This window comes from Harpegnathos saltator, unplaced genomic scaffold, assembly GCF_003227715.2.
Source record: "Harpegnathos saltator strain DR-91 unplaced genomic scaffold, Hsal_v8.6 scaffold758, whole genome shotgun sequence".
In the NCBI taxonomy this organism is placed as follows: Eukaryota; Metazoa; Arthropoda; class Insecta; order Hymenoptera; family Formicidae; genus Harpegnathos; species Harpegnathos saltator.
This window is the reverse complement of record NW_020230602.1, coordinates 668,869-693,858: the sequence shown is the minus strand read 5'-3', so window position 1 is coordinate 693,858 and position 24,990 is coordinate 668,869. Positions and strand designations below refer to the sequence as shown.

The 24,990-nt window shown below is 48.5% G+C and overlaps 1 protein-coding gene across 25 annotated transcripts in view; it reads right to left on the bottom strand.

Annotated features, from left to right (window-relative positions):
• Positions 1-24,990, bottom strand: part of cac (calcium voltage-gated channel subunit cacophony) — a 154,267-nt gene that overhangs the window by 49,508 nt on the left and 79,769 nt on the right. For 24 of the 25 annotated variants that reach the window (XM_025306126.1, XM_025306150.1, XM_025306151.1 and 21 more), the window contains 3 exons: positions 7,201-7,318; positions 6,131-6,525; positions 1,310-1,413 (listed from right to left, as the gene is read on the bottom strand). In XM_025306126.1, coding sequence (XP_025161911.1) covers positions 1,310-1,413; positions 6,131-6,525; positions 7,201-7,318 — 617 coding nt within the window. Of the gene's footprint in view, positions 1-1,309; positions 1,414-5,127; positions 5,385-6,130; positions 6,526-7,200; positions 7,319-24,990 lie in introns of those variants that run through there. The other variant, XM_025306147.1, reaches the window with a different exon arrangement.

Sequence of the window (24,990 nt, the reverse complement as noted above, 5' to 3'; positions counted from 1 at the left end):
CGCGCAAGTACAAAGTTGATCAGTCGCCCGATATCTCCAATATGACGGAAAAGTCAGACTTTACAATCATCCGCGACTGAGAGTCACTCACAAACAGACTCTCGAAGAATAGTACACATTCGATATGTTACACGAAACTTTACGCGACGTTGAATCTTTGTCGAGATGACTCCGCGTCGAAGAATTAGGACACCTCCGCCGCATCTAAACACAACACATCCAGCTCTCAATGATATCTATTTGGGCGGTACTACCAACATAAAACAAACGATCGATCTAAAGTCTGGCAAGGCATCTACGGTCTGACTACGGTGGCAAGGCATCTGTAATAGATAGATAGATAAATAGATGGATAGATAGATAGATATATACTTGCAATTAGATCTTATACTACTCTGAGATCTACTGACTTGACCTCCAAGATAAATTCGTTAATTCGCTCGCCATTTAAATCTATGTGTAGCCACTATATTCAAGAAATAGTAAATATCTTCGACGGCGGATCGCGCTGGATCTTCGAGGTGTCCGAGTCCCAGACACGGAGAATTGGTTCCGAGCCAAGCTCTCTCCTTGTCTCTCTCCCTCTCTCTCTCTCTCTCTCTCTCTCTCTCTCATCCTCGAGCAACAAGATCGCCCGCATTTTTGCCGTACGTCTAGCGCCAAATGCGACCGTCCGATATCGACTTCTCCTCTTACACGTTCTCTCTTACAAGTGCCTCTGAAACTGACGCTACTCAAGAACGTAGAAGGCAGAAGGTACAAACCAGAACGATATTCAGCGCTAAATGTACAATCAAGCCACGCGCCTTCGGCCCATACTCACACCTCTGTCCAGCACCACCACCACTACCACCACCACATTTAACCGTACCGTTCAACTCCGATAAGAGAGCACAACAACGTGAGAACGCATAAAGCATAAATACATAAAAAGGACCCCACACGCACACACACACACACATATACACATATAGTACGTCGTTAGAGAGGAAGAACATTAAATTAGAGGCACTTTTAGCGCTGGAGGTGCGTTCGAGGGTATGAATGCGGGCGGAGAGACTGTTCGCAGGGCCTCGCGACCACGCCGGGACTTTCGCCCGACGACGTGTGTCTGAGTGTATCAACGGCTCCGTTTAACAGGGCCGTCGCGTTAACGCTTTTTCAGACTTTCTCTCATAGTCTGTTTCTCGAGAAAGCCACGTTCAGCGAGCTCTAAACGCGAAATCGCTTCGGAGGAACACGTCCGTTTTCATTTCCTTTCTCTTTTTTTGTTTTTCGTTCAGCAGTCTATTACTGATGCGCTACTCACTCGGTATGCCGGAGACAAGTTTGAGCGGTCGCAACACGCGTATCGCACGCAACGTGCGCAGATCCATATCCAGGTGTATGCCTTGCGAGAACGCCGTGATGATCCTGCCCCAAAACACACACACCCCGCCACACTTTACTACTTACTACTCTATTACACTAATACTCACTACTTAAATACTTAGACTACGCCACTAGGTGGTAACTAGCGTTCACTAGCCTAGCCCGGGTCATGGGAGATAACGCTATCGGGACGATCGGATGGAATCCCCAAACGTGGTCGGGCCAGACTTTCTGGCGAATTCAAATCGGACACCGCGGGCGACTCTTGCGCGACGAGAAACGAATCTATATACTCCTCTCACCGTTCGACCATGTCTGCATATATAAATCTCAATTAACAGTGACATCAATCGCCTCTCGAATGTACGGCTGTATTTGTCCTCACTCAAAATTATGCTATTATACGAAAGCTATTGATTAAAAGTGAAACAAGAAAGAACAAGTATCGCGAATAACGATAAGTGATTCGTGAGTTTCAAATAGTTTCAAAGAGTTCAAATAGTTATTTATCACGGTATCGATAGTTTCATCAATTTCCTTTTAAAACGATATTACGAGACGCTTCGCGCAATGCGTCGTTACACGCGGACATCACGATTGGTAATTGTAATAAAAGAAAACAAATATCGATCGACCAACGATCGACCGTCTCGTTCTTTAGATCGCGAGCTTATTTTGAAGATGTATCCGCGAAGGAAAAAAGGACCGTTTCCCGATTAATGGATTTTTCGATATGAAGATGGCCGAAAATCGAAAGGTGAAGTACGGCCATCGGTCTGACGAGGTGAAGAAATGATCTACTGAAAAGGGCGCTGGGAAGGAGGCGAAGGGTCGATGTATAAGGCGTGTGGATGTATCTATGTATACGCACTCACTCTCACTAGACTATCGATGTAAGATACTGTATATAGATCTATATATCTAGATCTAGGAGAATGTAACGCAGGAACGAGCTAACGATAGCGACTATAATCACGGTGATAGTTTCCCAACGACGGCTCTAGTTTCCCAAGGATATCAGTTCGCCCGGCCGCGGTCGTCGACCGCCTCCGGTCTATCCCCGGCTATCACGCGTTTGGCGTCGTGGGGACGTTTCAAAAAGGGATCTCTTCTAATTCGAGAAATGCGTGCGAAATGCGAAGAGGTGATACATTTTCTCCGACCCAATTAATACGCAGGATATATTCGAACTTTGACATGATTTTGCACCTCCTTAATATGTCCTCGTAGTATCCTGATGTAACGGACGCGCAAATTTCAGTTTTTTCATTCCAACAAGTCGATCGTAAACATTCTTAAAACTATCTTCTTTCTTTCACTTGATATGACACTCGGAGAAGCTGGCGGCAATTATTTTTAGCACTGCGGGAAAACAACCGATAGCAGACGGCGATAGCAGCGACAGCTTCATCGCCGGAACAACGATTGAGCTGGAAGTGATTCAGCAGCTTTCTCCTCCGCGGACTAATTCTGCAGACCGGAGGCCGAGGAATGGCGTTACCATGACTCTAACGAACCTCTTCGGGAACGAGTTCTTTCTTAAGCGGTATACATTATATAAAATAAAATAGGGCTCTCCCTGTGTGTAACGGCGCGCTACGTTCTATATATCCTAGACTCTTAATCGCGACTTCCTAAGGGCGAGGATCCTAAAGGCGGTAATTGAATCCTTCGTCGTGGTAATGGTAATGGGAATCCTTCGTTATTAAAGACGCTAATGACGGAGGACTAGCGGCGGGTGAAAAAAACTGGATCTGGCTAGCTAGCGAAGAATCCGGTGGAAGCGGAAAGCGAGTTCCTAATTAACGGCAGGCACCTCGGGAGGTGATTATCCTCGAGAATTACGGGGAACAGGGAGGAGGGAAAGAGACTCGACGAAGCAACACGATTTGGCGACTGTCGTGAACGCCTAGTCTGTCTAATAGTGAAACGGTTCTCTCTCTCTCTCTCTCTCTCTCTCTCTCTCTCTCTCTCTCTCTCTCTCTCTCTCTCTCTCTCTCTCTCTCTCTCTTTCTCTCTCTCTCTCTCTCTCTCTCTTTCTAAGCAAAGTACGAGTATTCGCCGGAAACACTGCTCTAGAACACGTATCCGTTTAACAATGTATAGTCGACTCTATTATTTAGCAACTGCGGCTAAAGATAGCTAACCGCTAAATATAGGCACCGCGCGACGGGTATCACATCATCCGTGTGCGTATGTGTGTGTGTTTTCCTTTCCTGTCTGGCCGCTCATGAGTGCGCATCTTCAGGGACCATTTGTCTGAACCGTTATCACTCTTTCGTAGGAAATGCTATTTCTCTCCCATTCTCTCTCTCTCATTCTCTCTCTCTCTCTCTCTCTCTCTCTCTCTCTCTCTCTCTCTCTCTCTCTTTCTCTCTCTCTCTCTCTCTCCCTCTCTCTCCCTCTCTCTCTCTCTCTCTCTCTCTCTCTCGAAATACGAACTATTACGACGAAAAGAAGTTTCTCAGCCGTGGGTCTAAATTACGTCCTGACGTTTAAGTAAGTGCAACGATTAAGTTTCAACGCCTGAGACACGGCGATTGCCCGGCGCTCAAACTGCTCGCCACGCGCTCATTTGCCTACGCATACACAACGAGTCCGAGAGCCATTCGGTCTCGGAATTGTAGATAAAAATGGCCAGGATTATTCCGCGTCGATGGAAGAAACAGCAGTCATGAGATACAATAATGATAAAAAAAAAATAAAGATAAAAATACGTCGTATTTCCAATTGAGGCAATGGAGAAATTCTCGTGCGACGTGCGCGTTATCGGAGAAATTTACGGGAGAAGCGTTTGAGAAAAAGAAAAAAAAAAACACTATGGCATTATGAAGTTTCAAGTATCGCGAAAATTTGGCGCCGTCCTGAAGTTGTTTACTCAAAGATGCAAACGGTGCATCTGCACGTGACTGCCGTCTCCCGAGACTCTCGAGAACGTGTGCGTAGGGTGAGAGCACGATCGTAGATTCCAAACTGATCCTAATTCTAGTCGCTAATTCACACAAGTCCTCTATAAAGTAATTAAAATATATAGATATCTAGACGAAATACTCAGAAACAACCTAGACACACAGAGAAAGAGAATTCATATGTATATATAATGTGTATATATGTATAGATATATATATATAAATTATTGTCCAACAATTATCGACCAGCAACTGAACTAACTTTACCCATCACCAACTCTTTATCTAGTGTTGTCAACAGATCTAAGACACCCATAGCCTCTAAGCGAAGGTTAGTAAAAACGTACGGCGTGTGTGATTATACGCAATTAGAAGACTAACGCAGGAGACTAGAAGGACGGGAACTAATAATATATAAATATGTATGTGTGTGTGTGTGTGTGTGCGTGTGTGTATGTGTGTATGTGTTTAGGTGTGTGGGTGTAGATGTGTGGGTGTGTTTATACGTGTGCTTGTATAGACAAAAGTTCAAGTCGATGCTTCTCTCACTTGCCAGAACTAGACGTCGCACCAGGTATAACTAAAGCGTGGAGAAACCGGCCGAAACTGAAAGGTCGAACTAAGTTTCGGCGACGAGACATTAAAACTATGTTCGTAACTATGAGAACGCACACAAATTGCCAGGAAACACAACGTGGAGAACAAAGGGGGGCGGTTCGAGAGAAAGGAATCTCGGAGGGGTTATAGTCGTCTGCTGTTCGACTGTTAGCTCGACTGTTACTGGCTTTTGATATCGGGGGTGCTTGTTAGTCGCTGCTTTTCTTTCGCAGAACTCTGTCTGACTCACTTGGAATTTTCGAAACCAGCTTTAGCGGTCTGAGGACCCTGAAGGAACGTAGCATACGCAGGTCGACGTCCACGTTTGTTTCGGCGAACACGGTCATCGACCTAATCCAAGGATTACTCTAGAATCTATCTGTCCAACCGGCATGATAGTCGGTGTGTTTTCCTTAAATCCTATGACCGGAGAAGTCAGTTCGAATGCCGCACAAATGCCATGTATATACGTTATCGAGAACCGTAAATTATACCGTAAATTCCAAAGACTTTACTATTCGATTCGACAGTATATAGATTTTCAAGAAAAAGAGAATAGCTTCCCGCGTGTAGTTTTCCATCGACTCAACTGTGTCTGGCGACAACCGAACGTTCTGTCTGGCGGAACTGATTTCTCCAGCGACTTGTTTCCTCGCAAAGGTGTAAGCAGGATAGGAATCGTTTCGTCACTCGCTCTAACCGCGATTTAATTAGAGTACGAAATGATGCGGCGATTATTTCCTCTTTCTCTCTTCAACAATCAATGTAAACGATCTACCCTACTTATACGCATGAATAAAAAATGCGAATGCACAGAGGAAAACACTGTGACCAAGATTGTTTATATGATGGCACGGTGTGATACCGTATATGTCATGTTCGCGAATGAGGGAAGAATTTTTTCACATAAAGATGATGAGAGAACGGCACGCGATTTCACTCACAGGATAATTAATAATCATCAAAAGATTAAATCAACCGAAGGAGACTTTCTTTCTTCAAAGGCGCGCGAGTGTGACTAACATCATACGGGGGATCGAAAGGAAACTGGAAGAAAGAAGGACGAGAGACCGATGTGAGAGGAGAAAGAAGGCTCGGAGAGGAGCACTCGGCTGAAAAGACAAAGAAGGAAAGATGGAGGAGCTGGAAGAGGACGAGGAGCAGAAGAAGAAGTAGAAGTAGAAGAAGAAGAAGAAGAAGAAGAAGAAGAAGAAGAAGATGATGAAGAAGAAGAAGAAGCGTTTCGTTCTCACCCGGTCACCACAACGAAGAAGTCCATGATGTTCCAGATGTTGCGCAGATAGGAGCCGCGGTGGAGGACGAAGCCGAGGGCGACGATCTTGAGGCTCGCCTCGACGCAGAAAATCCCGAGGAAGTAGATCTCCGTAGCCTCGAGCTTCTGTGCGAGTATAGTCTTGTCTTGCTTCGGCAGATGCTCCTCGAGGGCGAGGACCACGCAATTGGCGATGATGGTGAGCAGGACGGCGTACTCGAAGGGCGGCCACTCGATGATGAAGCGGGTGTGCTTCCGTATGCAGTTATCATGCGCCAGGATAAACAATGACGTGTTGTGCTTGCCGGCTGCCCCACCGCCACCCGCCCCACCGCCCTGATCCCGGCCTAGTGCCATATCCACCAGACCAGGTACCTGCAGACGAAAGATCGTTTTAAATCGCCGACGAGCCGACGTGCGTTATGGTGGACGTGAATACGGAAAAGGAAGCTTGGTACGTTTCTTTCTCTGTAATTCTCATTCTCTTCAAACGGCCGCCGGAATCGAACGCTCCGCGCGCTGTTGGACTCTTGCAGACATTACGAGAGAGAGAGAGAGAAAGAGAGAGACGAGCATCCCCGAGAGAAAAAGTATATTATCAATGGGGTTATTAAAAGAGTCGTTCAGGGACGACACCGTTTGGATTTTAACCGCGCGACACAATTGAATTGTACCCGACCGACCCGACCGACCTGCCGTTCCGATCGAGCAATGGCGAAATAGTTGAAACTCGAATAAATATCGAAGGTTACATAACTCGGCAAAATATCGAGGGTAATTGTTTTCCAGGCGAGAATCCGCGACAAGAGATCGTTCGTTTCGGCGGAGGAAGCCGGGGCAAGCTAGAAACCGAGAATCTAGCGCGAGATCGATTCAAGTGCGACAACGCTTCTAGAAGGGAGGGAGGGAGAGAAGGAGATCGCGGTGGATCCGAGCGACTAACGACCGCGCGACTGCGGCGGCGTTTGACACTGAATTAATACGGCGGAGCGTGGACGTAACAGTTACAAGGGCAGAAACAATCAACAACGACAATCATCATCAGCTCACCTCCCCTCCGAAGCTAGTCCAGTCACCGAGACCACTCAGTCCGGCCAACCTCGGCCTTCTCCTGTACTGACTCGCGTATCCAGGGTCCCTTTGTGCCGCCTCTTGCGCTGCTGCCAACCTGCAACCGACAGGAAATGAAAGGGGTTAGTGACTGGCCCGATGGTTCAGGTCCGATCGGGGTTATTCGTGTGACGTACGTCATCAAATAACAACACCACGACCGTCGCGGCGGCTATCAGCGGTAACGAGCTGCGAGACAGCCGTCCGCAGATCGATCCCACTTCGTGGCATTTGCAAGAATCGCGACGGCGGCGGGAAGGTACACCCGGTGAGGCTCCGAGGCGGACAGAAAGCTGGCACGCCGCAATCCGTCGGTCTTATTAATGGTCCGACTGTTAATGGCGCCACTTATTAATGGCTCGATTATCGGCTATTAATGGACGAACCGTTAACCGTGTCATTAGGCGAGCGTGTCGGTGAACTCGGTTCACCGTCCATTTGCGGCCGAGTCGTCTCGCGGCTCCGCCGCGATGCGGTATCTGATTTTAAACCATCCGAGCGGACGTGACGGTAATGCCCGCGTCGAGCGAGCGAGCGTTAATTGAAAGCATCGCCTCTTGGCGGAACACATTAATCGTCGAACAAGACGACCGAAGCAACAGCGCATGGAAGATCCTGAGCTAAAAGCGAGCGCTATTTGTTCGAGTCGTTTGATCGAGAGGATAGAGAGAGAGAGAGAGAGAGAGAGAGAGAGAGAAAGAGAGAGAGAGAGTCCGGTAGAAGTCCGGTAGAAGTCCGGCAGAGATCATATTCAGACTGCGCGTTTCTCGCTAAAAGTCGACCACGCTCGCGTGGCCGTCGGTCCGCATTAGGCAGATACCTCGAGCACCTGGACTCGCTCGAGTTTAACGCTGAATATGCAAGCGCGCTAATCAAGAGTCGGCCAGCCTTAATCGGAAAGAGACTTTCGCGTATTTCAACGAGATCACCGTCAAAGTTTCCACGCTCGCGGCGCGCGACGACGAGGACGAGGACGAGGACGCACGTCCGTGCTGAGCACGTACTCGGTGTGTGGAAAATTTCGAGCTGCGGAATTATTCACGCGCCGTGCGGCTACTCGCTCGGCCGATGGCTCAGAGGGATCGCATCATCATGAAAGAGCTCGTTAATGGCGAACGGAGGTGCGCGTAACGCGGCTCCGGCTTCAATTAAGTGCATTAGCCGAGACTTTTGCGACAGACAAGCCCGTAGTGCGTGGCTCCTCTCGCCCTGCAGATAGAGCGAAGCGCACGGGCGAGCGAGCGGACGGGCGAGTGCAATCAAGGCACACGATAATGCAATAATTCACGACAAGGATCTCCCGCGCTGCCGCGCGTAATGCGCCGACTGCGCGATGCACGCATTAACGCCGATGACGAAATTGCTGCGCTCGTAAAATCGGATCCGATACGAAAGACGCGAGAGCCCGATCCGGTACATTATCTTTGTAATAAACGTTTCCCTCGTACGTATATATATATGTATATATAGAAGCGGGCGTGCGTGAGCGTGTGCGCATGCGTGTGTGCGTGCGCGCACATGTGTATGTGTGTGTGTGTGTGTGTCCTAATTTTAACGTAACAAGCACTTTACCGTAAGACCAATCGAATTACCGCTTAAAGTTAGTTATGTGTGTTATTAATATTTCGTTCCGTGCTTGATTCCGAATATGTCAAACGGGGCACTTTGCCCGCGAGCTAATCGATATTTGAAAAATCGAGAAGCCGCGGAATAATACGCGGTCGTCCTGGTTCCTCGATTAAAATATTCCGCGCGAGATGCCCGATCTCGCGAGAGAGAATCCAAGGGAAATAGGAATCCGAGCAGGAAAGGAACAAGTTTTTAAATAATTTCTGGCGCAGTCGTTCGCTCTCTCAAAGGCAGAGATCATTTTCTAATCTGACTGAGCGCACTAACGCGACTGAATCGAGCGCCTTAGATTCACTCGTGCCGTTCTAAAAAAAGCTCACTGCTGAATTTGCACAACGTGGGGAGGGGTCTATTCCCGATCGATCGTAGCTGAAATTGAGATGTCCCTCGAAAATCCGTAAAGAGCACTCGAGATCCTTTCGAGAACGTCGATACGTGCTCTATTTTTCCGCAACGCACACAAACGACTAACGTTACAACGTTAGTACAACGAGTGACGAGCAGATTTCTTGACAACACGCGTGAGGTGAGTACTGCCGGATAAACAAAGAGCGAACGATATCCCTACCAGTTATCCTCAAATCATTTCCAATTTCAACAAAAAGAGTCAGATATTAATATCGTGAACGACGGAATCGGTCGAAAGCCAAAAGCTCCAAGAGTTTTCATCGGTGTCTCGAAATTTTGACTGAGCAAAAAGCGAGAAACCAATCGAAGTTAATCGAGGCAGGGAGGTAAGATCTCGCCTCGGAAACAAGCCGCGCATAATATACGATAACAGATAAAGTTTCGCGATTTGTCGCGTGGCTCTTAGCTAGCGACTAGCGGGAGAGGAAAAAGTTCGCGCCGAGATTCGCCGCTCGCCTTTACGTATCCGCAGAATCGAATAACACGGGACGCGGAATAGCTCCAATTTTATCGGCTACTTCCACGGTGTTCCCTCGTTCTGGTTTTACGAGCCCCTTCCTCCCTTCTATCGCCGGCTAGAAATGGCCGGCGACCGACGAAACGGCGCCAGCGGGATAGAAGTATTCGTAAGAAATAATTAATATGCAAGAATACACGCGGAGATCGAGAATAACAGGACCCAGAGCTCAAGCTTGTCGTTTTTCTCCCGCCTCTTCTTCTCCCCCTTCCTTTCCCCCCGTCGCGCTTCAAAAATATCTTTCGATTCGAAAAACTCAAACGTTGCTGCGTCGGCGGCTTTTCGCGATTTGTCACTTGTTGCTTTGCGCGTCCGGCAACTCGTGCTTTCGCGATCGGAATTGTCAATTTGCTTCTTTTAGACATTGATTTTTTCATTTTTCATTCGTTATCCTCGAACATTACGGATCTTGGTTTAATTCTCGTCTCGTCGGTCGATTGGGCACCATAAAAATTACATTACGCTGGATATATCAACCAAACATTGAGAAGAATTAATTTTTCGTAACAGTTATCGAAATTATTGTTCATACTTATTCGTGTTTCAGCCTAACGTCGCTGAATTATTGAGAACAGGACAGGAATAATTGATCTAGTTTGTTCTGTGCTGGCGGGATCAATACTACTCTCGAAAATGAACCGGTCGGCTAGTCCGATGTGTCCGTTTTGCAAGGACGCCGCGAAACAGAGCAATACCACATAGTGGAAAGGATTCAATTGCGATCGTGGAGATTGTTGCAACAGCAACAGGTGTAATTCTTCGGTGATTAGGCGGCCTTAAATTAATCGTTATTAAAATTAATCATTATTAAAGAAAGCAAGATTCCAGGATCACCAGGACGATATTATTATTAGACTGACTTGTCGCTCGCCGTGATCGTTCAATTTTATTTGCGAAATTTGCGCGACGCGGCTAAAACTGCACAATTCGTTCGTCATGTACATATTTCATACTTATCACGTCATATTTTTCCCCGCGAATCCTTGACAAAGAGGAGCCTCCGATAACCCTCTCTCGTGTTTTTACCTTCTCTTTTATTTACAAAATATATCTTTTATATTTCTACACTTCTCGCGCGATCTATAATCTCACGGGGCAAAATTCCCGATTTTGCCGGTGAAATTGTGCTCGCGATTGCGATTATTAGACGCGCTACGAGCGCGTCGCGTCGCGTCGCGTCGCGTCGCGCTCGTAAAACAGGAGCAGAGGGGATGTCTTGCGCTTGCAACGGATTGCCGCATGCGGACGAGAGCCCTCGGCACGAAGGTTAATCACGATTTATGCAACAACGCTGTGTTGCAGCACGCGCGCGCGCACTCTCTCCGAGCCGGCACGGAGCACGGTTTTTACCGGTTAGCAAATAACGGCGAGACGCGAGCCGTGCCAAATGGCCGTGTTACCGGACGCCTCTCTGTTTTTCATCGATAGTAATTAATACGTGCCGGGCAGAAGCTCTCTCGGTCGAATTTTTCCTCCCCCCCTCCCCTGTAAAGCCCTTCGACCGAGCGTCGCTTCATAAATATTCAGCCGTCGTTGAATATTTCGACTACCTCCGGAGGAAGGAACGGCGCCGTCACACGTGCAGGCAAGCGGACATTCGAGCCACTTACACCAAAAAGCCCGGTTATTTTGAACTTTGAGCCGCGTTATATGGATTTTACGAGGTCGATTTCAATGTCTTCAATAATAAAAAGAGTCCGCTCTATGTAAGGCATAGCGTCGTCCCTAAACAGCGAGGGACGGTTTCGCGGGACAGATCTTCAAAATAAAATCGTACAAAACATGAAATTTTTCACGGGGACGGTTGAAAGGAGCTTCGAGGCCCGCCTTGAAGGAGGAATCTCAGAGTCTTCGAGAAGACGCGATGAAACATTTTCCCAATTAACTGCTATTAACTGATATTAACTTGCCTGATTAATTAATTAATTGCCGACGACTGAGAGATCTCAGGCATATAGCCGCGGGTGAAGAGAGGAAAAAGAAAAAGGCTTACTCGACGAATCGACGCGAATCCGGACGTCCCAGTTTCAATGGTTAAACATCGTGTCTGAAGTAGAATGCGTCGGATAAGAAACGGCGCGAGGGTCGTAGCCGCGGCCGCGTAAAAACTGCTGGTGGCGCGTTGAAGTTCGCGGTAAAGGAAGATCCTGATTCCCCGCTAATTGAAGTAACGAGAACACGAGCGAGTGGCCGATACGAAAAGAGAGGAGGGTATTTGCTCCGCGAAAATAGAGCGCGCGGCATGATATACGCCATCTTATTCGCAAAGGGTCTCGAGGGTTTGATTGAAGAGAGAATACTAATTCTCTATCTCGAGGGCCCGTTAACCGGGCTGCGAAGCGGAGAAAGAACCGATCGATTTATTATTCGCACTGGTAATTCGCCTCGTTAATTATGTACATTTCTGATAGGGAGGCCGGATATCGTTAGCGTACTGGCTGTTGATACCGCTCTCGCGACACGGATAAGTGTGCGAGAGACAAGAGCCACGTTAAAATCGAGATCGGACGAAAGACAAAGCTCTCCTCGTGTGTTTTACGAAATAATGTACAGTGCGGTTTTCGCGATGCAAACTCACGTGCAAAAAGTATCGACGCGTGAAGCAGACCCGTCGAAAAATATCGTTTCCAATTCTCGCGACGTATGTCGAACAAGGTGCATTTTGTGACGACTCTCCTCTCTTCTCAATGCGGAATTTTCCTCGTAAAAACAAAGGAGGTAAATTTCTCTGTCTCCCTTTCTTCCTCTCTCCCTCTCTCTCTCTCTCTCTCTCTCTCTTGCATTTTTTCGATAATTATAACCCGTCTCGATAGAAAGAAGCAAAACGGTGAAATACAGGAAGCTCAAATCGCGTGGCGCACATCGAGTGATCACGATGGCCACCGGCGAACGGCGTATAATCAGCATTATAATATACTATCGCATCTCATTAGCCTACGCATAAGATTCGATTAATTACGTCTGAAACATTAGTCGGACGATCGATAAGGAGCCACGTGAGACGTTATAAAAGACCCACGCATTTCAAATTAAATTTCTTCGCCGATCTCCGATAATTCGATCATCAATTCCATTCAATCAAATTTTCGCGCGATCAATGGGAATTAGCGCGACGGAGGCGTCGGCGTGTCAATTAACGAAGCCGTTCGGTTTGTACGCAGTCACGGTCGCGTCGTGATGACGAGATTATTAATCAGCGTCAAAAATCCGCCTTATCCGCAAATTCATCTTGAAGGATGCGCGCATAGACGGCCAACTGACCAGACGTTGAATCGAGTCTGCTTACGTGTAGGTAGCTAGCGCGGCAGGCGCCAACGAAAGGGAGGCTAAGGAACATTAAAAATAATTGACCTTCGATTCCGGATCGACGGGCAGGCAACGCGACGCGGCCATCGCGTCGCAAGGCCGCGCCATTATTTTCCCTTTTCGCGATACAAACTCTTTCGAATGTTATCGGGCTGCACGAGAGGCGCTCTCGTCACGCACAGATCCGCCGGCCGCGTTTCGCGATGAGAAGTCGTTCGGTCCGGTCGAGGCGATTCGATTCCGCCGTCCAATACGACGGAGAAAAGTGTCAGGCTCTTCCGGCCGTTTTAAACGCGCGCTCCGCGTGACATAATCGCTCAGCGCGATCGATTTAACTCCGGAACGCACGCGCTCGTCCTTCCGTGTATCCTTGTTATTTCGTACCACACGTTGCCGCTGCAACGTTTCTCGAAATAGATTTTGATGAATTTCGCGCGTGCGCGCACGTTGCCGAGAGAGAGAGAGAGAGAGAGAGAGAGAGGGAGAGAGAGAGAGAGAGAGGGAGAGAGAGAGGGAGAGAGAGAGTTTATACGAAACAAACGTAATTCCTCATATCAAGCGAAAAAGTGGATGTGGCTCTTTAGGGTTAGGTATTTTGTTTTTCTTCGAGTTTTTGTTCTCAAACATGATTTTAATTATGCAACAGTACGTCGAGGCGACGCGATTGACCAGATGACTCGCGCGGACGGGAACGCAATATCGCGAACGTGTAAAATCCTTTCGCATAATCGCATTGGCCCGGCAATCGTCGCGGCGAAACTCCGGTGAAACTCAGCCCGCTCAATTGGCGGCGTCGTAATCAATCGTCGCTTCTGCGTAATTTATATCGCCTAATACAGCGGATCGTCATTAATAATGCACAGTTTGTATGGATTAGGCTCCGCGTCGTTCATTATTCAGGCGCAGCCGAACGAATAAAAGGAATTATGTCTTCGGGAGAGAGTTCGCATGGATTGCTAAATCCGCCGCGGCTCCTTAGTAACCGTTTCTCACTCCCCGCGTCTATTCATAGGCACGTGTAAGCCATCTCGAATTATCGGATGCCATCGGTGGTAACCGCTAATGGTGGTATTCAATAACGCGCGAAACACTCGGACGACAGACTCAGCCTCCGCGACTCGGCGGCCGATCGATCGATCGCGGGAGCGTGCCAGGAAAACAACAGCGCGCGCGCTGCGAAATCACGATCATCAGGAGAACCGCGCGCACACAACGCAACGAAGACGCGAGGGGTGCAACCTCCTTGCCCGATCGGGCTTCCCCGGGATTAATCGATCGATCCAAACGAACGACGCAACGCGACTCAACGAGGTACTTACAAGTTACCGGTATCTGAGAAGCGCGTCGCAGGTCACATCCCTCTTCGAACTCTACAAACGAAGCCGCCTATGACCGCGCGCGAGTCGTCATCCCCCGAAAACACGTCGCGTTCTTCGTAAAGGGGGTTGAGTCGGACGAGACATCACCGTCGATCTGTGCGTAAAAAGATTAAGACGGCGACGACGACGACGACGACGGCTGCGTGTGTTTCTCGCAACAAAACAATTTCTATGTATATGCCCTAGGGCGTCTCCCTACGCCACGATCGTTACTCGAAAACCGGCGTCGCCCTCCTAAACGGCAGCAGCCAAAAATCCTAGCTATGAACCCCATGACGACCGTCGTGGCGCCCAGCCGGCGTCGTCGTAGCCGCCGCCACCACCGCCGCCGCCGCCGCCGCCGCCGTCGCCCCCACCTAACCCACCCCAGCGAGACCCGGGCATCTCCCCACGCGGGGGAGGGTGGCGTCAGAATGTTGCGGAGTGAACGTCGAGGAGAGAACAGCGTCAAAGGGGCTTGCGGAGGGTGGCGGGCGCCCCCGGTGACGTCACGTCAGCGCCATTTCGTCCAGTGACGTCAGCCTCGCGACGACGACGGCAGCGACGACGACGACAATGACTGCCGGCTGCGTAGCTACTCTCCAGTCTGGCCTCCCTTACCTTGTACTTGTATGCCGCACGTGTGACCAACGGTATGTGTATCGTGCCGCGTGTAGGTAGGTAGGTATGTACGTGTCACGTGTGTAGGTGTACGTGTGCGTGTGTTTGTTGTGTGTGTGTGTGTGTGTGTGTGTGTGCGTGTTTGGGAAGGTACATTACCATCCGCATCGCCAACGCCAGCCACCGCATACCGCGTCGCCAACGTGGATAAATTAACCCTTCACCCTTCCCGAGTCTCGACGCGCGACTTCGACAGTGAGACGCTGCGTGGCTTTCGCGTCAATCTCGAAGATTAGGCCGCTCCGGCGCCAGTTGCGACCTATTTTTCAGAGTGAGGAGGGGAGCTACGGGAGGGGGTGTATCGGGGGGGAGAAAAGGCATTCGCGATTCAGTGAGATTGCTGTCGGTGAACTGCTGCGAATTTTTGTCCTCGCGAAGCTGCAGGCAGAATCATCGGAGCAAACCGCGAAAAAGCGATTCCGCGCTTTAACGAACTAGCATTTCCTAACGAATGCAAAGCGATAGGCAAAGCCTAGCAGGCGAATCAATGCCCTAATGAGTTAATTGTGTCCGATTTAACTTCGGACCGCTTCGCAGTTCCAGACTCCCCGTTTGGACACGCGGTTCTCTCGCACTTGCCTTGAATCGCTCAAACTTGCCTCGAATCTGATCGCAAGTAGTTCACCTCAAGACCCGATCGCAATCGGGCTGAATACTGTTAGCTGAAGGTGCGAGCGGACGCGATTGCGTTAAGGTGAAGGCTAACCTGGCGGATTTTGACGAATCGACTGTAATTTGCCCTTGACAAATTTAATTTAAGAAAAAATCCTGGCAAAGCTAAGAGCTTTCTCTAGAGGCAATAAGCATCGAATATGTCTGTATTCCGCGACGAAATAAATAAATAAATATATATATATATGTATCTATCTGATTGTGCTATATTCTCTAGATTTCTCAGATTCGAATTCGCTCGAGTGAGCGAATTGGCTCGGGAGTCTTTCGGATATAAAAAGTATCGCTACAGCTATTTACAGAAAATAAACCTTACGAGAGAATAAAACTCGTTGGTCTTCAGCCACTCGTAAAGGCGGATCTCTAACGATCGATCGATTTCCGCCAGAGATAATACGCCATCGCGCCATCGGGCACAAAAGCGACGCGCGGACATGAACGACTCTGTAGATACGCGCTCTCGAGCATGCGGCACGAGGTATGTCGACAGAATGCTTCTCTGGGCTCGAATGCGTCTCGATCATGGCCGCGATCGAATGGCACGCCGCGCTCGATTTGACGTCTGATGATTAATACAACTCGGAAGGGATGAATCCGATAGACGGGATATTGGAAAAGGGTGGGACGAAAGAAAGGATCACGGACACTAATCGTTACATCGCGATAACGAGCGAGATTGTGCCCTCCCCCCCCATTAGTTCTCCCATTAGTCCCCCCATACCGTTATTTATTTCATCATAGACACGGAAAGAAATTTTTGACTCAATCGGAAGCGAAGATGCACCCGTTCGCATTTCCGCGGCCAATTCCATTCCGATGGAAGGAAAAAAGTTGGAAAAGAGACGCGTCCGATTTTAATTGGATATCTCCCGTAGCTTTGGGCCGCGTTAAGTGTTGTCGCGCGGCCGGCGAGGCGGGAGTGCCGGCGCGAATAGCGGCTGCAAATAGACGGTAATTGACGGAATCAAGCCGGAAGACGGGCGACTTCCACACAGAACGCGGCCGAAAGTTCTACTCGGCGGAATCCCCGAAAGGCCCGTCGAGAATATCCGTCCCGTGAGCGCGCGGAATCGTAAGTGGGACAGGAACGACGTAGTCGAGAGTGCAGCGTGACATCCTCGACGGGGTCGCAAGCTGAGCGATAAATTATCTATCGAGGGTGAAACGGCGGGACGTCACGTCGCGAGAAATTTACTCGCTCGTCTCGCTCGCTCGCGCGCCTTATCTTCGGCACGGAGAGGACACCTCGCCGCGGAATATTTTATCTCCCGCGAGAATACAAGTACGCGCGCGCGCGAGCGTTCCTCCGCTGGCTCTTCAGCCCGGCGCTGAGGTTCGCGCGTAGTTTCAAAAAATGGAATCTGTGTATCCTCGCGGATGAATTTATTAAGCCGGGACAGAAAAAAGAGCTACACGGCAATACAGTTTTCGCTTGTGCGCTCGCTCGCTCGCTCGCTCGCGCGCCGCAGCGTGACAGGCGAAACCGGCTCGCTGAGCCATGAGAGCTCCGCGAATTTTACCGGGGACCAAAACGCGACTAAATTAAATTGCGCCAACCCAATTTCGTCGTAAGTGAAATAAGGAGCTGCAGATACCGCCTTGTCTGCCTAATATATTGAATTACCGCCGGAACGCTGCGTGTATAATTTGCGCCTGAGTGCACGCGCGCGCAGCCGCACGCAGCCGCACGCACCGACCCGCCGCCGTCGTTTCTCCAGCAGCATTTATTCCAGCCGTACGATGGATCCGATGAATTTTGCAACGCCGGCATATTTCGCGAAGCCGCGCCGGCTGGCCGGTGCGGCGTCCGAAAAAAAAGTACGAAGAGGGAGACGAAGAGAGACAGAGCGATGTACACGCACACAGATACGTTGTAAAATTTATAGTCAAATAGTTCTGGTTCGGGAATATAAAACTTTCAACCGAGCATGAAACCGTCGCTACCTCGGCGCTGCTTTGTTTTTTTTCCCCCCCGTTCCTTTCCCATTCTTTTTTTATCTTCTCCCTTCCTCCCCTCCCGTTTTTTAATTCTCGGCTTTGACGAGTCTCGCGCGCGGCTGCGCTCGTCCGTGCATCGTTTGCGGGATCTACCTATCGATCGCGAGCGCGACTAAAAACGCGCCTGCTAATAACGAGGTGAGCGTCATCGGGTGTCCTACCGACGGCGCGTCCTACTGACGTAACCGGACGCTTTTTGGAGGCAAATAGATCGAAAGGTAATTTCACTGGAGCATGTAGGCGGCTATTACGGCTGGATACCTGTCGTCTGTTGGTCTTCCCCGCCTCCAGCGCCTTCCTTCGTACACACACACTTGCCACCACCTCCCCCTACTCCTCACCCCTTCCTCCTACCCGTCCTACGTTTACGCGGCTTTAACGCGGACAATGCTGTTAGAGCTATTTATGAGCCGGAGGGTTCGGATTAGGCTCGATCCAGACGACCCCTTCTAATTGCACGACAGTTGCGCTGCCGTTGTTCCACGCGATAACTATACCCTCCGCAGCCGTCTCTAAGCCACGAGTATTTTATGCTCGCAGCTTCAGCAACTAATGAATCTTAAGGATTCATTAAGGTTGCCACTTAATCATCGTCGTCTCGATACGCGATTCGAATTCCTATCGAGGAGTTACGCGTCGATAAATCCGCCCGAGTCTCGGAGATGAATTCTAAGATGATTCTTTCAGCTATGTGAATCTCGTTGTCGACGGTGATCCTTTGATTTCGTGGAGTATTTGACTGATCCATCTGCCGGATTTGCATCGATAGCAACGCTACGATTTCGTCATTCTCTCGTCGAATAATGAATCCCCAGGCGATCCTGCCAAAACGTTTTTCCGTCCTGACTGTCCTGATATTTAGCGTAGAGCATTTTTCTGCGATCGCGCGAAAATGAATATGCGAGAGCAAGCTCGCGGAGAGAGTTTGGCCACATAAACGGAGGAAAGAGTTTTCTCGATGTTTTCGCGAGTAACGGCCCGGCAAATATTTGCGCCGGCCGCGCGAGCGGCTCGTAAATTGCGGTGATCGAGCTACGCGCAGGCAGGCGCAATCAGGGCGTTTTTTCTGATCGTCGAATCAATCGGCCGCCACTCCGGCCGATTCCAAGTTTCACCCACTCGACGATCCCGCATGAGTCACGATGGAGCCGCACAAATGCGTCGGCTATGACATTGAGTGGGAAAGAATGCAAAACCTCGACTGTCTCTTTTCGATTCTCTGACGCGCAAAAATTTTAAGCGCGAGTAAGGAGAAAAATTTAACGGAAATCAATTTTCCCCGGAAGAATTCTCTCCGAAAAGGAGACTTCCCTTCCCTTCCCTCTTTCTATAAATTGGAATATATTACAATATGACATTTCTTACATATAAGACGTTCAATTTATGCGGAAATTTCGCAAGAGACAGTCGCAGAAGGTCCGCGGAGAAGTTCATAATTCGAAAAAAATCCCAAGTTTTGTGTTATCCGGCAGAGAGAAATTTTATTCTCCTCGTAGAGGAATTTTATTTTCCTCGTTTCGGGACAGGAAGCATTAAGGGCGGATGCGTGCAACTTCGCCGCGAGTTTTGGCCGCCGCCAATAGAATGACTCGACGTCGCGGTAACGTCTGCAAGAACGGCGCCGACATGCGAGGCAGCTCATCGAGGGAAGGTCCCGGAATCTATTTGGAGCAAGGTTCACCCCCGCGGAAATTAGCGAAGACAACGGCGAAGCGCGTCCCGGCACGGCGCGACGCGAATCGCCGATCGTCGCGGAGTGTCGCGTTGGCAAACTTTCAAGTCGTGCGATTCTTCCGAATGACACACGAGAAAGCTGCGTAAAGTAAGAAATCTCTAAAGATTGCGGGTTAAATGAGCAATGGGCTGTGCCGTGGACGTGCACGAACGTCTGGCGCCTGCGAGCGCCGCTGTGAGACGCGCGTTTCGGCGATTTTAGCTAGCCGATAGTTAATTTAATACTCGTGCAAATGGATAAAATCGTATTGTTATTTTGGATAAAATCGTATTGTTATTTTGGATAAAATCGTATTGTTATTTTGTTGGCAATATTGTTTTGTTATCGAGAGTTCCGCTTCGATCGATAACTGCTCAGCGTAACAACGAATAATGTTACATTAATAAGCTTTAAATACATACGTTTAAAAATCTTTAAAATAAAGCAGGGGTGAAACGATAACCGGCAAATGATGATTTGAATCGGTAAACCCGTGATCAAGTGAGGACGACGAATGCGTTTTGGGAGAAAGGGGGCGAACGCGAAGGAAATTAAGCGGCACGGAGGGAACGAGGCGGTCTGACTCAACGCCGGCATTTCTACTTGATGCAGACGCGCGTTCTCAAGTGGGCTACAGCCGGCGTCTCAGACACACTTCGTCGGCTGCCGTGACGAATTGAGATTTTCCACCTAGGCGATGATTAAAAACGAGTGTACTGCTTCGGCTATGAAAAAGGCGAGCATCATGCACATACAACGACTGTTAACCTCAAGTAGTACAAAAGAAAAGAAAAGAAGTCTCTGCAATTCGTCATGACACGAATATTCGACGAATACGTAAATTCCTTGTGCCTTGTGTAGAAATTGGTTGAAACTAAAAATTACGCAACACTCAAGGCAGTAAGATTAAATATCGAAAATATACGAGAAGAAGATTTTAGAGATTCTATTTAGCAGCCTCTGAGTGTAAACGATATCGCTTCGTAAGTAAGATAATGTGGTAATCATTTTTCCAGTCAACAATGAGCGGTATCTCGCGACAGAATCGGGGGATTAATTAATACATACCGATATACCGGATGTTCTACGGATTTAGGAGGGCACGCTCCGAAATGATAGTTATCAATGAATGACTAGCACACGCGATACCGAAAGGGCGAGCGAGTCGAACCCTTCTGAGAAGAGCCGCGGGCCTTCATTGATACTAAAACCAGATTAGGGGCGGTACACCCGCCGCATTTCCCCGAAATGAGCTTCGAAATTGGGGCATGTGAATTTTATTATATACCGTACATAGGCATGCATACACGTGCACAATTCCGAGAAGTCTCGGCCCGTGTGCCGCTGACTCAATGAATGCAGGTGAAGTCACCGTTCTGTGAATTGCGCCGACGAGCTGAATAAACTTTGTAACCGGTAACGCGAGCATGTCACATCTCCTTTTCGACTTACTATCCTGCCAGAGCCACCTGCTGCTGACATTTAGGAAATAAACTGGCTGAAATACTTTCTAAGATTCTCCTAAATAGATTATCCTGATCTATCTAATAGATTGTTACCCTAACGGCATTGTGCGCGAATGCGTCATATTTGCGTACAATTTGGCACTCTTATCGATGTACGTAGACTGTATTAAAAAGGTAGGAAAAAAGTGAGGAAAACTCACGCTTGGAAAGTGTATGTCAGAAAAATGCCGATTCTAATTGTCCGTTTAATTGTCGAAATAGAAAGTTACTTATTTATCGAAGGATTATTTATTATAATATCACTCCACCTGCTCGTCCTATTTGTCCGCCTTAATTGTGGAATAATTTAATTTATCATAGTCACACACACGTATTTTCGTGAAAACCACCCACGCGTTCCTCGTGACCCATCCAGAAAAGTGCACTTGAGATCCTTCGAAGAATTCTACGGCTCGCATAACGATCGTTCAAGCTGCACACTTACGACAATCAGCGTGCGACGCGTTCTTTATTGCGCATCATTTATTATCGCGCGTTATTCTACGAATCGTCGATTGAGCGAATTAAAATGACGAAACATCAACCACCACGGTCTGTCAAATAAATGGCTGCAGAACACAGAATATACAGGATATGAAGAGTGTGTCCGACAATAATAAAGCTCTTCTCTAAATTTTAATATTTCTTCCGTTTCTTCTTGCGTTTTTCCTTATGATATTCAAATTTCTAACATTGCAAAAGTATAGTCGGCCAATAAAATGTTTCACTTATTTTGTATCAAGAGAGAGAGAGAGAGAGAGAGAGAGAGAGAGAGAGAGAGAGAGAGAGAGAGATCTAACGGGGCTTGGTAAATTAAATCTCGCAAGAGTTAAACAGCCGAGGCAAGTTTTATTTTTCAGGAAATTCGAGTAATCTTGCACGCGAACGGAAATTTAATGTCGGGTTTAATTACCGAGAGATATTCGATGTTGCAGATTAGAGTATTTCAAACTAATGCGATGGAGTTTTCTCATTTTCGCAGAGATTTTCGGGGAGAGATCAACCCTCAGACTCCTTCAGGGACGCTACTAAACTGAATGAACTTTGCATTCCAGTCCCACATGTTAGCGCAACACTAAAGCGTCTTTCCATCTCCTAATGGACGATCGACAAAATTTTCGATCGGCAAAATCGATAAATCTCACTGATTCTCTTGTCTAATCTACAAACAATATTTCCTGTCGAACGTTAACTATCGAACAGTTAACTATCGATTTCTCGTTCGCAATTTCGGCGCGGGCGCAACGTTTTTACGTATTGTACCTGCGATATTCATTCGTTTTCCCCTCTTTATCATTTTAACCAACGTGAGAGCGGGCTAAGTAGAGAGAACTCCGCGGTACTTTCACGGGTAGGTGGGCCTGGCGGGCTTTGTCCGATGACACGTGTGCGGACGACACTCAAGTCCGACGTCATCCGTCAGCGCGATCGAGTGCGCTCTCGAGTGGCGTCAGTCGACGGCGGGATCAAGACCGAGGGGATATTCGCGCGGAGTCGCATCGAAAGCGGACCCTCGGCGGATTAACTATTAATTAGCGGCGTCTCTCGTTATCTCGTCAGGACGGATAGTGTCGGCGTCGGCGTCGGCGCGATAAATCTCTCGCGGCGGTGCGCGTCTCGCGATCGCGTTACACGCGCTCCCCTGTCGCCGCGCGCGCGTTGTCCGTTACGCGCACACGCTGCGAGATCCTTGAACTATAACATTTACCGGCGCTGTAGCTTACACACGCGGCCTCGAGTTGTCCGCGCGATAATTGAAGGGGAGGCGGGGAAGAGGAGGGCTGTCCGGTCCGTCCGTGTGCGAGCGTACGACGATTCCGCAAATCTACCCCCGCGCGCGCGCACGAAAAAAAGTACCCCGAGCGGCCGATCCAGCGAATCATAACGAGCAGCCGACTGAGAACACACAGGCGTGATTTACATATTCATCTTTTCCACTTAAGGGCTCGTCGTTCGTGCGAATCCTTCGCACGCGTGGGTCAGCCTCGCCGTATTTAAAACAACTCCCGCACGACTCTCGCGCGTAAACGCTCCCTCTAATCGCTCTATTCATATTCCCGCCACGTGTACAGCCGTGACAGGCTCTCCTCGCCTCCATTCAACAGTCGAGCGCGTTTAACGTTGCTGAACATCGGCCAAGTTGCTCTCGCGCGCCTGCGAATCCGAATCCAATCGCCAATTGTCGGCGTTAACCCTTTCGTAGGGGGAGGAAAGTGTACACACACGACCGGCTCTGGCTTCGCCCTCGGGAAGCCGAAATCTCCAAGGGGACAGCTAGGAGATTTCGCCTTTCCGCGATTCCGCGACGCTCTTCTCTATTGGGGTATTTATCGTGTGACGAGGAGCTCATTTCCTTACGTCGTCCTGGGCTTAATAAATCAGAGAAGGCGCCCTTGTCAATAGTAAGGTCAGTCGGGGCGACTTTGCGTCTCCAGCATTTGCCAGCCAAGTGGTATGAGAGAGGTGGATGGAGAACGGGAGAGACGAGAAGGGAAGAATCGTGAGAAGGACGGACTCGGATCTTCTTTCTGCTCTCCGATGAGTCCGTGTATACGTAGAGAACGCGCGCGCGCGCACGAGCGCGTAACATGTATAACGCGTACGCATACACGCCCCTCGCCTCAAGATAGCTGAGGCGAACGAAGAATTGGAACAGACGCCCAGAAAGTTCGAGAGATCTCGAGTCGAATTACGAGAATGGGTCTAGCCAACATCGCAGTCCTAAATTGAATTCGGCGGACGGAGAGAAAATATGGAATATTACTGTATCATTAAATTAATAATTAATATCATACGCAACGCAATTTGTACAAGGATTGTACAATTATTATGATTCATCGACGATGAAAGAATTATTAATGCAAATGAATTATTAAAATATTAATAAATATCAAAAATCACATATTGCGCATTACAAAGATAATCGTATAAGTTTTGACACTGTACTTTTAATATCATAGATCGAAATAAATTTAAATTGAAAACATACACCCCTACTTTGAGACACAAAAATGTTTGCAGAACTAATTTATGAAAAATATTACGAATGCATCGCGAGCAATTAAATTCCAATGACGGGAGAAATATTCATCGTGTGACATTTCTCTCGTCGAGATATGCCACGAGAGGAGCGCCGATATTTTTCTCCCACAGAGTATTCGCAGCTTGGGAATATTCGTCCTCCTACGCCGATAAATACCGGCAAGCGCACGGCAGATCGAAGAATCACGGCTATCCGCATATTCGATTATGGACCTATCACCTACGCCGGTGTGAAATGTCAGGTCATGAAAAAGTCATATTTCCCATGTAAACTGCGTTAAGTGCGCGTTGCGAAAGCGCGATAGATGTAGGCGTCATCGAAAGCCCGCGACATGCAGTATTTAATTATTGTTACACTTCACTTTCTCTCTCTCTCTCTCTCTCTCTCTCTCTCTTCCTCTCCGCAAGAGTAATTACACATCTCACGACGTCATAATTTCCTCATTATAGTCGCGAGCTGCACGACGAGAATTCGTTCGCAAGACGAATTTGCGATACGTCACGAGTGCATCCTCGTAAGTTTTAATAATACGGTCGATATAATAATATTTTTTAAAGTGTCCGCAGGATAAGTCCACGTGGATGCTCGCGATTACTTTGGGAACGGCGCATCCAATTACGTTAGCCAAATTAAATACCATTATCCGCGACGTTAAAAGTGGGTTACGATCCACGAACGATAACACGCGGTGGACACGTAAAGTGTCCTCGCCCTGCCTAACCCTGGGGAATCCGCGAGTCTCATTACGTACGAGCGACTACAGGCGTGTGTACATGCGTATCGTCTCTACAGCGTGATCCGCAAAAGAGGATGTTTCGTCCGTATCGATCCGGCGGACTCACAGAGTGGCGTAAAACACGACACGGAGTCGTCCACAAAAAAGAAATAATAAAAAAATT